Raw genomic sequence first — 14,016 nt, 5'->3', positions numbered from 1 at the left:
TCCTGTTATTTGTGTCCTGTAATCTGTGTCATGTAGTCTGTGATTTGTGTCCTGTAATTTGTGTCCTGTGATTTGTATCCTGTAATCTGTGTCCTGTGATTTGTGTCCTGTAATTAGTGTCCTGTAATGAGTGTCCTGTGATCTGTGTCCTGTAATCTGTGTCCTGTAATTTGTGTCCTGTAATCTGTGTCCTGTAATCTGTGTCCTGTAATCTGCGTCCTGTAATCTGTGTCCTGTGATTTGTGTCCTGTAATCTGTGTCCTGTGATTTGTGTCCTGTGATTTGTGTCCTGTAATCTGTGACCTGTGATTTGTGTCCTGTAATTTGTGTCCTGTTATCTGTGTCCTGTAATCTGTGTCCTGTGATTTGTGTCCTGTAATCTGTGTCCTGTAATCTGTGACCTGTAATCTGTCCTGTGATTTGTGTCCTGTAATCTGTCCTGTTATTTGTGTCCTGTAATCTGTGTCCTGTGATTTGTGTCCTGTAATCTGTGTCCTGTGATTTGTGTCCTATAATCTGTGTCCTGTGATCTGTGTCCTGTAGTCTGTGTCCTGTAATTTGTGTCCTGTAATCTGTGTCCTGTAATCTGTCCTGTTATCTGTGTCCTGTAATTAGTGTCCTGTAATCTGTGTCCTGTAATCTGTCCTGTAATCTGTGTCCTGTAATCTGTGTCCTGTAATCTGTCCTGTAAATAGTGTCCTGTGATCTGTGTCCTGTGATCTGTGTCCTGTGATTTGTGTCCTGTGATCTGTGTCCTGTAATCTGTGTCCTGTGATCTGTGTCCTGTAATTTGTGTCCTGTGATCTGTGTCCTGTAATCTGTGTCCTGTAGTCTGTGTCCTTTTATCTGTGTCCTGTAATCTGTGTCCTGTAATCTGTGCCCTGTGATTTGTGTCCTGTAATCTGTGTCCTGTAATCTGTGTCCTGTAATCTGTCCTGTAATCTGTGCCCTGTGATCTGTGTCCTGTAATCTGTGTCCTTTAATCTGTGTCCTTTAATCCTTGTGTCCTGTAATCTGTGACCTGTAATCTGTCCTGTGATTTGTGTCCTGTAATCTGTCCTGTTATTTGTGTCCTGTAATCTGTGTCCTGTGATTTGTGTCCTGTAATCTGTGTCCTGTGATTTGTGTCCTGTAATCTGTGTCCTGTGATTTGTGTCCTATAATCTGTGTCCTGTGATCTGTGTCCTGTAGTCTGTGTCCTGTAATCTGTGTCCTGTAATCTGTGTCCTGTAATCTGTCCTGTAAATAGTGTCCTGTGATCTGTGTCCTGTGATCTGTGTCCTGTGATTTGTGTCCTGTAATCTGTGTCCTGTAATCTGTGTCCTGTGATCTGTGTCCTGTAATTTGTGTCCTGTGATCTGTGTCCTGTAATCTGTGTCCTGTAGTCTGTGTCCTTTTATCTGTGTCCTGTAATCTGTGTCCTGTAATCTGTGCCCTGTGATTTGTGTCCTGTAATCTGTGTCCTGTAATCTGTGTCCTGTAATCTGTCCTGTAATCTGTGCCCTGTGATTTGTGTCCTGTAATCTGTGTCCTGTAATCTGTGCCCTGTGATCTGTGTCCTGTAATCTGTGTCCTTTAATCTGTGTCCTTTAATCTGTATCCTGTAGTCTGTGTCCTGTAGTCTGTGTCCTGTAATTAGTGTCCTGTAATCTGTGTCCTGTAATCTGTGTCCTGTAATTTGTGTCCTGTAATCTGTCCTTTAATCTGTGTCCTGTAATCTGTCCTGTAATCTGTCCTTTAATCTGTGTCCTGTAGTCTGTGTCCTGTAATCTGTGTCCTGTAATTTGTGTCCTGTAATCTGTGTCCTGTAATCTGTGTCCTGTGATCTGGGTCCTGTAATTAGTGTCCTGTGATCTGTGTCATGTAATTAGTGTCCTGTAATCTTTGTCCTGTAATTTGTGTCCTGTAGTCTGTGTCCTTTAATCTGTGTCCTGTAATCTGTGTCCTGTGATCTGTGTCCTGTAATCTGTGTCCTGTATTAGTCATCTTATATTTTTTAACTGTGTTGGTCAGAGAGGGGCGTGGTTTGGGAAGAAACCATCATCTTGCTGCCCGACAACGTGCACTACGTGTTCCTCTCCGCAACCATCCCCAACGCCCGCCAGTTTGCTGAGTGGATCTGTCACTTACACAAACAGGTATTGTACACTCCTTCACTTTCAAGAATAAAGCGGTGGTGAACATAATTCATTATACTAAAAACCGGGTTTGATTCAATGTGTGAAACCCTTTTCTGGTAGCTCACTCACTCACTCACTCACTCACTCACTCACTCACTCACTCTAGGAGAGTTTCCTCACTCACTCCAGGAGAGTTTCAGCACACACTCACTCACCCTAGGAGAGATTCAGCACTCATTCACTCCAGGAGAGTTTCAGCACTCATTCACTCCAGGAGAGTTTCCTCACTCACTCAAGGAGAGTTTCAGCACTCACTCACTCAAGGAGAGTTTCAGCACTCACTCACTCAAGGAGAGTTTCAGCACTCACTCACTCACTCTAGGAGAGTTTCCTCACTCACTCCAGGAGAGTTTCAGCACACACTCACTCACCCTAGGAGAGTTTCAGCACTCATTCACTCCAGGAGAGTTTCCTCACTCACTCAAGGAGAGTTTCAGCACTCACTCACTCAAGGAGAGTTTCAGCACTCACTCACTCTAGGAGAGTTTCCTCACCCACTCTAGGAGAGTTTCAGCACTCAATCACTCACTCACTCTAGGAGAGTTTCAGCACTCAATCACTCACTCACTCCAGGAGAGTTTCCTCACCCACTCTAGGAGAGTTTCAGCACTCTCATTCACTCACTCACTCCAGGAGAGTTTCAGCACTCACTCCAGGAGAGTTTCAGCACACACTCTCCCTCACTCTAGGAGAGTTTCAGCACTCACTCACTCCAGGAGAGTTTCAGCACACACTCACTCACTCCAGGAGAGCTTCAGCACTCACTCTAGGAGAGTTTCGGCACACTCTCACTCACTCACTCTTGGAGAGTTTCAGCACACACTCACTCACTCAAGGAGAGTTTCCTCACCCACTCTAGGAGAGTTTCAGCACTCAAACACTCACTCACTCTAGGAGAGTTTGCTCACCGACTCTAGGAGAGTTTCAGCACTCACTCACTCTAGGAGAGTTTCAGGACTCACTCCAGGAGAGTTTCCTCACTCACTCTAGGAGAGTTTCAGCACTCATTCACTCACTCACTCCAGGAGAGTTTCAGCACTCACTCCAGGAGAGTTTCAGCACTCACTCCAGGAGAGTTTCAGCACACACAGACTCCCTCACTCCAGGGACCGCCTCCGTGGTCTAGTGGTAGAGTGTCCTCGGAGAGCGGAAGGTCGGGGGTTCGATTCCCGGCTGCGCCATACCAAAAGAGGTTTAAAGATGGTACTTGTTGTTACCCTGTCTGGCGCTCGGCATTAAGGGGCTAAAGCAAGGACTGGTCGGCTCGGAGTCAGTATACTGTGTCTGAGTGGGGTATTCATGTTAAACTGCGGCATGTTATCTCAGTGAGCTAGCACTATAAATCGGCATCAGTCCGGACTAGTACAAGCTGCCACACACACACACGTACATGCACGTCGTTATATAAATGCAATAATCTTGGACGCGACGTTAAACCCCATTTCACCTCACCTCACTCACTCCAGGAGTGTTTCAGCACACACTCACTCACTCACTCCAGGAGAGTTTCAGCACACTCACTCACTCCAGGAGTTTCAGCACACACACACTCACTCACTCCAGGAGAGTTTCAGCACACACACGGGGCGGTAGGGTAGCCTAGTGGTTAAAGCGTTCGCTCGTCACGCCGAAGACCCGGGTTCGATTCCCAACATGGGTACAATGTGTGAATGTGTCCCCCGCCGTGATATTGCTGGAATGATGCTAAAAACGGCATAAAAACCATACTCACTCACTCACTCACTCAGCACACACACACTCACTCCAGGAGAGTTTCAGCACACACACACACTCACTCACTCCGGGAGAGTTTCAGCACAAACACACTCACTCACTCCAGGAGAGTTTCAGCACACTCACTCACTCCAGGAGTTTCAGCACACACACACTCACTCACTCACTCCAGGAGAGTTTCAGCACACACTCACTCACTCACTCACTCACTCACTCCAGGAGAGTTTCAGCACACACACGGGGCGGTCAGGTAGCCTAGTGGTTAATACGTTCGCTCGTCACGCCGAAGACCCGGGTTCGATTCCCAACATGGGTACAATGTGTGAATGTGTCCCCCGCCGTGATATTGCTGGAATGATGCTAAAAACAGCATAAAACCATACTAACTCACTCACTCAGCACACACACACTCACTCCAGGAGAGTTTCAGCACACACACACTCACTCACCCCGGGAGAGTTTCAGCACTCACTCACTCACTCCAGGAGAGTTTCAGCACAAACACACTCACTCACTCCAGGAGTGTTTCAGTACACACTCACTCACTCCAGAAGAGTTTCAGCACAAACTCACTCACTCACTCCAGGAGTGTTTCAGCGCACACACACACTCACTCACTCCAGGAGAGTTTCATCACGCACTCACTCACTTACTCTAGGAGAGTTTCAGCACACACTCACTCACTCACTCTAGGAGAGTTTCAGCACACACACACACACTCACTCACTCCAGGAGAGTTTCCTCACTCATTTCAGGAGAGTTTCAGCACACACTCACTCACTCAAGGTGAGCTTCATCACTCACTCTAGGTGAGTTTCAGCACTCACTCACTCACTCACTCAGCGTGAACATTTGCATTTGTCCGTTTATTGGCGAGATCAATGACTTAGGTTTGAATGATTATATATGTTATACTACTTATGTAACCTTTTGCTGGTGTTGAGATGGTGACATGTTCGTACGATGTTCCAGCCGTGCCATGTCGTGTACACCGACTTCCGCCCCATCCCCCTCCAGCACTACATCTTCCCTGCGGGCGGAGACGGACTCCACCTGGTGGTGGATGAAAACGTGAGTTCACGCCAAGACGCTACTTCATCCTTCAAACTGATTTACTGTCTCATAGTCTATGCCAGATTTTGTTTGTGTTCAAAGAACCTTCAACTTGTTTCTTGCTTCTGAGCCTAGTAGAATAGATAATTTGATGGAGACTGGGCTTCCGGCTGGTAGCTAAAGTTGCGGAAGTCTTATGTCATGTTCAGTGACATATCATGATGGACGTAAAGTAATTTGAGCTGTTAGTTTGAATATTCTTTCTGTCCTTCTGGAATTCCTGGGTGCTGTTGTACAAAGCGATCTAAGTGCTAAGATGTCGTTACTCCCATACCTTAACACAGACTTACAACAGTCTTAGCACTTAAAGTGTTTTGTACAATGGCACCTATCTAAGTATATTCTTTTGGTTTGTTATTGATTTCCTGCAGCGAAAGATGACCCATCATTATGTTACTGAGTGAAATGTTTCAGGGGGATTTTCGGGAGGAGAACTTCAACACTGCGATGGGTGTATTGAAGGACGCAGGTGATGCTTCCAAGGGAGATCAGCGGGGTCGTAAAGGTGGCTCCAAGAGTGAGTACAGACTAGAGTTATCTCCCCATGTCTGGCTGCAGATGATGATTGATTGAAGTTTGACTTTCTTTTCTGCTGCTTGTAGGTCACGAGTCCAACTGCTTCAAGATCGTCAAGATGATCATGGAGAGAAGCTTTGCCCCAGTGATTGTGTTCAGCTTCAGCCGGAAGGACTGTGAAGGATATGCGATGCAAATGGCCAAACTAGACTTCAACACAGGTCAGTACACACGCTCTGATCTTAGCAATTAGAAAGAGGTAGTCATTTGTTGAATTAAAGGAAATGGCTGATGAAAAAAGGGGAATCGGAGTTTTCCATTATTTATACTCTTATCCCTCCATAAGAGCTATGTTTCTTCTTGCTTCGATCATATAGGAGTGTAGAGCAATGTAGAACAATCACCAGAACACACCCTCTGACCACCTCGTTCCCAGCATGCACCTTTTCCCCACGATTGCCCATAGGCAGGTGACAAGTTGATCCAAATCTTCGAGGGGATGAACAGGTGGCAGTTATGACCTGTTGTGTCAGGATAAGTACATAAAGAAGGGGACTTCTCTGATTCCGTATATTTTTTAACTTATTCCACTACAACAGTATTATCAGGAGCCAAAGTACTGAGTTACGGCAATTATTCTGTAGAAAGAAGGACAGAAGATGCAGGAGTACTGCCAGTACTGGTGTCCTTGATGGCAGTTGCTCCATTTCCACCTTGTCAACAGTGACGTGGATGTGTGTCTAGTTTTTCGGGCAAAGATGAGAGGACCCAGCTGGTGGACTCCCTCGACATCCTCTGCTGACTGATCCCTGAGGTAGAAGTTGGGGAATTTAGTGTCAGATCCCCCCAAACAAACCCAGATGATGTCTGTGACGGAGCTGTTGTTGTGGAGTGCCATCGCGAACGCCAATGCCTGAATGTCTAGTGGAGCGTAACCAGGGCAACATGTTCTTGGAGATATTCCTCAACCATCCGTGATGGTTGGGAGGAAGAGACATTTACGTTGTGCCCCGACTAGTGACGTCAATATAACGGTGTAACACCTATATCAGGCAAAGGGAGACATCCTCTGTGTCACTGGAGCTGAAGATGCTTGTCAGCAGGGTGACGGTGAAGGTGCAATCCGACTGGCCAGGTGATTGGTTCTTGGGGATAAAATCCCACATTAAGCCAAGATGTACATCTGCTCATGAACCATGTCCAAACCTGATCTGAATGACGTCCGGAGCTTGCAGTTCACTGATATGCTGCATGACAGGAGAAAGGCTGTTTTCTGAGTAAGAGGTAGTAATCCCACTGCAGTGATAGGTCCGTGGGGAGATACCCTGAGACGCTGATCAGCCTTATGGTAACCCAGTAGTATGGCTGCGAGTTTCGGGGCTGTGGCGACACGGTAGATCGGGAGTTGCCAGGGACTGAGTTAATGGCTGAGATGTAACTGGCAATGGTGCCGTCTGACAAATGCTTCAAATGCCATGAGTTGTGTATTTGTCCTGTATTCTGTGTTGCAGAAGAAGAGAAGGGCTTGGTAGAAGAAGTGTTTAACAATGCTATAGATTCACTGTCTGATGAGGACAAGAAACTACCACAGGTGGGAATCACACATTCATAGTTACAGAACGGGATTTCAGTCTCGTTGTTTAGGAAAGTTTGGAAAGAAATATAGATCTGTTTTTGACAGTGAGCCAATAAAAGTGGACTAAAGATACAACATTTGATTTTTTATCTGAATCACCAGAACCATTTTTCCAAAGAAAATATTTGTATAAAGAATATAAAAAAATGAATTTATGACAAGGCTAAAATGACCAAAATTCCTTTGACATTCCTATTGCATTGTAGTCATTAGTTCCTGTTCTGGCTGTCATCACACTATAAAATCTTTTCAAGTTTCAACAGACATCTGCCATTATCAAAGTAGTTGTGCAATATATTACTCCTTACAGTCTTTGATGTGGACATCAGCTAGGTGAAGTACTGACTCTTTATGTTTTAATGAGGGATATCCAAATAAGGAAATAGCTGCAGGCTTTTCCAGTTGACAGAATATATCTGATCAAAGATAATCAATTTGTTGTGGCCTGAGAGGCAGAGCTTCAGATTACTTTTTGAGCAATTGAGTTTATACTCTAGGGTTTCTATTTTAATTGGGGGGCACGGGTGGCCCAGTCGTCTAAGGTGCCACGATTCGCTGTGCAGAGTTGCTTTCCTTGGGCACGCCAGAAACCTATGATTGTGGGTTGAATCCCAATTCGCCCTGATTATGTTTCTAGGTTTGTCAGCACCATACCCGTGCTCATGGGTTTCACTGAAGTGGTAAACGTCTTAGACCTGCATCACTTTGGGCTTTCCTCCCACATTAAGCTGACACGCCGCGATATAACTGGAATATTGTCAAAAGCGGCGTTAAACCCTCCTCACTCACTCTATTTTAATTGGGTTATTACCTTTTTCATTGGCATGATTGGGTAACCAATATTTTTTCACTCATCTATTCATCACTCTATTGGGTTTTTCCCCAAATTAGAACCTTTTAAGATTTAAAAATAAATAAATAATGTTTTAGATGTATATAACTGTTCTGAATATATAGTCTTGACTCGGAAAGTAAATTAGCTCGTATTTGTGGTTCGGAAATTAGCTCCTTTGTACGCATGCTGAAAAAGCTTCGTTGGGTATTTACGCGTGCCGCTTTTATACATTTGAGTTTTTCATTTCATGCATTTGTTTCTGTACGGAAGTTAATTGAAAGTAATTGGGTTTTGAATATTTTTGGGGAGTATTTTATGCAAATACGCTTTATACGTTTATCTGTAGCTCTGCTGAGAGGCTTTTCTCAAAGTCAGTGATTTGTGTGATCGTGTATCAAGACCCTTGAGTTCAGAATGATGCATCAGGTATTGATTACCAGCGTGTCTGGCAGTATATTTCTGGAATGTATAGAACCCTGAATGTGGATTGTATTTCTCAACCAGGTGGAGAATGTGCTGCCACTTCTGAAGAAAGGTGTTGGGATCCATCACTCGGGGCTGCTTCCCCTGCTGAAAGAAACCATTGAAATTCTCTTCTCAGAAGGCCTCATCAAGGTAAAATACACTACTGTACTGGAGCAGATAGCAGCGTGTTATGTCACGCTACCAATGATCCTCACTCACTCTCACTCACTCAGTTCACTCAAACATTATATTTATCCATTCCAAACTTAGATGGCCAATATTTATGTATACTTAATATTTATTGGGCACTGATGCATCGCGATTCACTCCATACGATATGTTGCGCACTTTTAGAGGTGCTGTATCTCGATTTTTCACGATACTTTTTCTTTGATAAACTCTTATCACAGATACGTTTAAATGTGTTTTAAATGAATTTTAAATTTGAACCGAGTCATGAAAACATAGGGACAATATAATTTTGCTACACACACGTAAGTCTCCGAAAATACAGCGGCTATGCTAGCTTTGTATATCAGTAGCAGTTCAAGCTTTCTGATTGGCTGAGCAGTCTCTAACTCAAACATGTCGGAAAAAGCAGATGCTCGTCCTTTGCTAGAGAACCACTGGGGACTTACTGTGAAAATGGCAAGATACTGGTACTTATCTAGTCCATGTAGGACTGTTACTTTTGTGTTTGCTAGCCATTACATGGAAATGACAGATAGTTCATTAAGTTAAAATACTCATTACAGTATATTTTTTATGACTCATTAACATTCATTCACTTTTATTTAATTTTTCATTTTAATAAACTAAGTTTAATTCATTTATCTCTTGTCTTCTCTTGTCACTATGTGTATCGTAGCGTATCGAGATACGTATTGAATTGTGATGTAAGTATTGAGATACGTATATGTATCGTGACCTAGGTGTATCGATGCATCCCTACCTGTCTCAGTTTTGGTACATGTGAATGCTATTTTATCATGCAGGCAGCAATATTTGTCTGTATTACAACCAACTGAAAAGGGAGAAACAATCAACCCTATGTATGTCACTAACCACTATTAGCTTAACAAAATGTACACCGTCAGTCCGTCCGTCCGTGCAAGATGTTCTTTCCGGAGCAGATCTTACAAACCGTAGAATATTTCTTCACTAAACTTGGCACATAGATAGGTCTAGTGGTGAACTGGTGCCTTTTGATAGTCTGAGATTTTCAAAAGTAGGGTATAAGTAGCCAAACTCTATTCCTGAATTGCACCAGATCTGGGAGATATGCCATGTCCTGATGACTCTTGTAATGTAATTCTATGACAATTCATGGGTTCTTGTGTTGCTCTTGAATCAAGTGCGAAGGTCACAAAAGTAAAGCTGCTTCACCAGCTGTTTTTGTATTGAATATCAGCTTACAGTTTCTGCACTGGAACATGTAGACCAACACTGTGTGTTTCTGTTGCAGGCATTATTTGCCACGGAGACATTCGCCATGGGCTTAAACATGCCGGCTAGGACTGTGCTGTTCACGGCCGCCAGGAAGTTTGATGGCAAGGACTTCAGATGGGTAAGGATGGATATCTTGTCATCTATCATGATCTATGTCACATTGTAGATGAGTTATGTTTTCTTGGTGTTGTGATTATGACCAGTCAGTGGCAAGCAGGCTTCCTTGGGTGATCACTAGCATGGCCCCATGGAGATTCCGGCTTGGTGTAGGTCATCCCATGCTGGTTTTAGTAGGCAAACAAATTGACCAGGTGCTCTGCCTGGATTATTTATAGGTCATTGTATAGCTGGAATATTGCGAAGTGCGATGTTAAACAACAAACTAACACACACGCACACTAGCACACTATATATCCCAATAATGAGCAACAAATGCAGGCTGACGATATGTTCTCATGAATATGCATAACATGGAAAGCAGAGAACCAGGCAGGTCCGCTTTGTCATGTCACATCTCAAAGCTGGTCAGTGGCCATTGGAATCATGCCTGACTGCTTTAGAGTGACCTTGTGATGATTTAAGCTGAGTCATTGTTTCCAGGTAACGTCTGGTGAGTACATCCAGATGAGTGGTCGGGCTGGACGTCGTGGGTTGGACGAGAGAGGAATTGTCATCCTGATGGTGGACGAGAAGATGAGTCCAGCTGTTGGCAAGACACTGCTCAGGGTGAGAAATCTGCTGTGTGATGATGTACCTGTACAAGTCCAAAGCAATCTCAGCTCGACACTTGCCCAACTGGCGTACTTTAATGTGGTCATAGTGTTTGACACTTTGTGCTACAGGGTCCATGGTGGCATCCAATGAAGTGGGGTTGATTCAACAGAGACATCAACCCATACGTTTTAGGCATAATTGTTACAAAAATTGACAAGTGTGAAAACTATTACAATCTTGGTTTGAAAACTTACCAAAATGAATGAAAATGAATGCTTGCTGTTACCACAGAGAGAGAGAGTAATATGACTACGCATTTATAAATTAGATTACAAATTGTAAGTGTAATATCAGAATGTGTTTACTTCACATGTGCTTTTGTGGAGGAAGTTTGATAGATCTATTCTCCACAAATGTCCCAGGTGTTTGTTCTGTCCACACCTTACCTCATTACCTGACGCTGACCTTGTAGGTTTACCTCATTACCTGACCTTGTAGGTTTCTCCAAGTAGTGAATGATTTTGCCCCGCACCACTTTTGGCTTTGCGCCCCTGTGATATAATTGAAATACTGTTGTTGAATTGTTCATCATGACATGCACTGGTAAGCCCCAAGGGGGTTCCCAAAGTGCAGTTGTAATGACTTTGTTGTCCGACATGACAACATAAATCACTGGATGTAGCTATACATGCTTTTGATTGGTTGATTGTTTACGATATTTGTCATAGGATAGTAGGAACAGTTCTAGTCCTTTTAACTCTCTTGCAATGTTGCACTCAAATCGTAGTCAGTTTAAATTGCACGGAGAGACCCCCACATGCTTGAGCTGATGTTATCTCCTCCTCTCCCACCCTCAGGGCCTGCCCGACCCCCTGAACAGTGCCTTCCACCTCACCTACAACATGGTGCTCAACCTGCTGCGTGTGGAGGAGATCAACCCCGAGTACATGCTGGAGCGATCCTTCTACCAGTTCCAGAACTACGCCGCCATCCCCGACCTCGTGGAGAGTACGTCCACTGTCATACAGCCTAGACATGCTTGGGGGGGACAGTAACTGTTTGGGGTTTGGTTACCTATTGCCATTATTTGAGAGGGGGGATGCTTTAGGTTCATGTCTACCTCTGTTTATCAGGACTAATTTAAGAAAAAGTCATTTCCTGAGCACACAGAGATTCAAGAATTCATTTCAGTATCAGCGCTTAAATTCAGTTCTTCCAAATAAAGTTGTTGAAGGGACACATATGTGGCTATTCAATAATCTCTAACTTTTAGTGTTTTGCTGTGATGTTGATAGTATTGTAAGTGTGTTTGTGGATGTGTGTTTGTTCATGTTTGTTGGTCTATTTGTAGATGTTTTTGCACGTTTTGTTCCTGTTTCAGAGCTGCGTCAGAAGGAGGAGGACTACAGGTCCATGAAGATCCAGAATGAGGACCAGGTGGCCTCATACTTCAAGATCCGACAGCAGCTGGACAACCTGGGCCACGACATGATGCACTTCATACAGAAACCTGCCTACCTGCTTCCCTTCCTGCAGCCTGGCAGACTCGTCAAGGTAGGACATTTACACCTGTAGACGCTCATCAAGGTAGGACATTTACATCTGTAGGGAGACTCGTCAAGGTAGGACATTTACACCTGTAGACGCTCGTCAAGGTAGGACACTCACATCTGTAGGGAGACTCGTCAAGGTAGGACACTCACACCTGTAGACGCTCGTCAAGGTAGGACACTCACACCTGTAGGGAGACTCGTCAAGGTAGGACACTCACACCTGTAGGGAGACTCGTCAAGGTAGGACACTCAAATCTGTAGGGAGACTCGTCAAGGTAGGACACTCACACCTGTAGGGAGACTCGTCAAGGTAGGACACTCACACCTGTAGGCAGACTCGTCAAGGTAGGACACTCACACCTGTAGGGAGACTCGTCAAGGTAGGACACTCACACCTGTAGGGAGACTCGTCAAGGTAGGACACTCACATCTGTAGGGAGACTCGTCAAGGTAGGACACTCACACCTGTAGGGAGACTCGTCAAGGTAGGACATTTACACCTGTAGGCAGACTCGTCAAGGTAGGACATTTACACCTCTAGGGAGACTCGTCAAGGTAGGACACTCACACCTGTAGGCAGACTCGTCAAGGTAGGACACTCACATCTGTAGGCAGACTCGTCAAGGTAGGACACTCACATCTGTAGGGAGACTCGTCAAGGTAGGACACTCACATCTGTAGGGAGACTCGTCAAGGTAGGACACTCACATCTGTAGGGAGACTCGTCAAGGTAGGACACTCACATCTGTAGGGAGACTCGTCAAGGTAGGACACTCACATCTGTAGGGAGACTCGTCAAGGTAGGACACTCACACCTGTAGGCAGACTCATCAAGGTAGGACACTCACATCTGTAGGGAGACTCGCCAAGGTAGGACACTCACACCTGTAGGCAGACTCGTCAAGGTAGGACACTCACATCTGTAGGGAGACTCGTCAAGGTAGGACACTCACACCTGTAGGGAGACTCGTCAAGGTAGGACACTCACATCTGTAGGGAGACTCGTCAAGGTAGGACACTCACATCTGTAGGGAGACTCGTCAAGGTAGGACACTCACACCTGTAGGGAGACTCGTCAAGGTAGGACACTAACATCTGTAGGGAGACTCGTCAAGGTAGGACACTCACATCTGTAGGGAGACTCGTCAAGGTAGGACACTCACACCTGTAGGCAGACTCGTCAAGGTAGGACACTCACACCTGTAGGCAGACTCGTCAAGGTAGGACACTCACATCTGTAGGGAGACTAGTCAAGGTAGGACACTCACACCTGTAGGGAGACTTGTATTGTATATTAGTTTTCATACATATCCTACCACAACTTTATTGAGATTACATCATTACATTCAAGATATGGCTTGTTAATCTCAGGCAAGTAGATCCTAACAGCCTTAACTTCAAGAAGCCCACTGGCTGACTGTAGAGATCTCTGTTTTACCAGGTGAAGAACAAAGAAGATGATTTTGGCTGGGGTGTTGTCATCAACTTCCAGAAGAAGATGGACCAGAGCAAGGTAGACTGGAGCACACTGTGTACATCCATTGTATAACTGTTCAACCATTGTATAATTGTACAACCATTGCATCATTGTTCAACCATTGTATAACTGTGTGCAACCATTGTATAACTGTTCAACAATTGTATAATTGTGCAACCATTGCATAATTGTTCAACCATTGTATAACTGTGTACAACCATTGTATAGCTGTTCAACAATTGTATAATTGTGCAACCATTGCATAATTGTTCAACCATTGTATAACTGTGTACAACCATTGTATAACTGTTCAACAATTGTATAATTGTGCAACCATTGCATAT

The 14,016-nt window shown here is 44.5% G+C and overlaps 1 protein-coding gene across 1 annotated transcript in view; it reads left to right on the top strand.

The window, feature by feature from the left end:
• The window catches only part of LOC124115582 (exosome RNA helicase MTR4-like), a 38,887-nt gene that overhangs the window by 5,181 nt on the left and 19,690 nt on the right, over positions 1 to 14,016 (top strand). The window contains exons 7-17 of the mRNA XM_046476627.1: positions 2,014 to 2,138; positions 4,887 to 4,985; positions 5,442 to 5,544; positions 5,630 to 5,764; positions 7,055 to 7,134; positions 8,519 to 8,629; positions 9,945 to 10,046; positions 10,529 to 10,654; positions 11,500 to 11,650; positions 12,024 to 12,196; positions 13,637 to 13,708. Coding sequence (XP_046332583.1) covers positions 2,014 to 2,138; positions 4,887 to 4,985; positions 5,442 to 5,544; positions 5,630 to 5,764; positions 7,055 to 7,134; positions 8,519 to 8,629; positions 9,945 to 10,046; positions 10,529 to 10,654; positions 11,500 to 11,650; positions 12,024 to 12,196; positions 13,637 to 13,708 — 1,277 coding nt within the window. The remainder of the gene's footprint in view (positions 1 to 2,013; positions 2,139 to 4,886; positions 4,986 to 5,441; positions 5,545 to 5,629; positions 5,765 to 7,054; positions 7,135 to 8,518; positions 8,630 to 9,944; positions 10,047 to 10,528; positions 10,655 to 11,499; positions 11,651 to 12,023; positions 12,197 to 13,636; positions 13,709 to 14,016) is intronic.

This window comes from Haliotis rufescens, unplaced genomic scaffold (assembly GCF_023055435.1).
Source record: "Haliotis rufescens isolate VD_foot unplaced genomic scaffold, xgHalRufe1.0.p SCAF_2, whole genome shotgun sequence".
In the NCBI taxonomy this organism is placed as follows: Eukaryota; Metazoa; Mollusca; class Gastropoda; order Lepetellida; family Haliotidae; genus Haliotis; species Haliotis rufescens.
The sequence above is the reverse complement of the archived record's forward strand: the minus strand, read 5'-3'. Positions and strand labels throughout refer to the sequence as shown.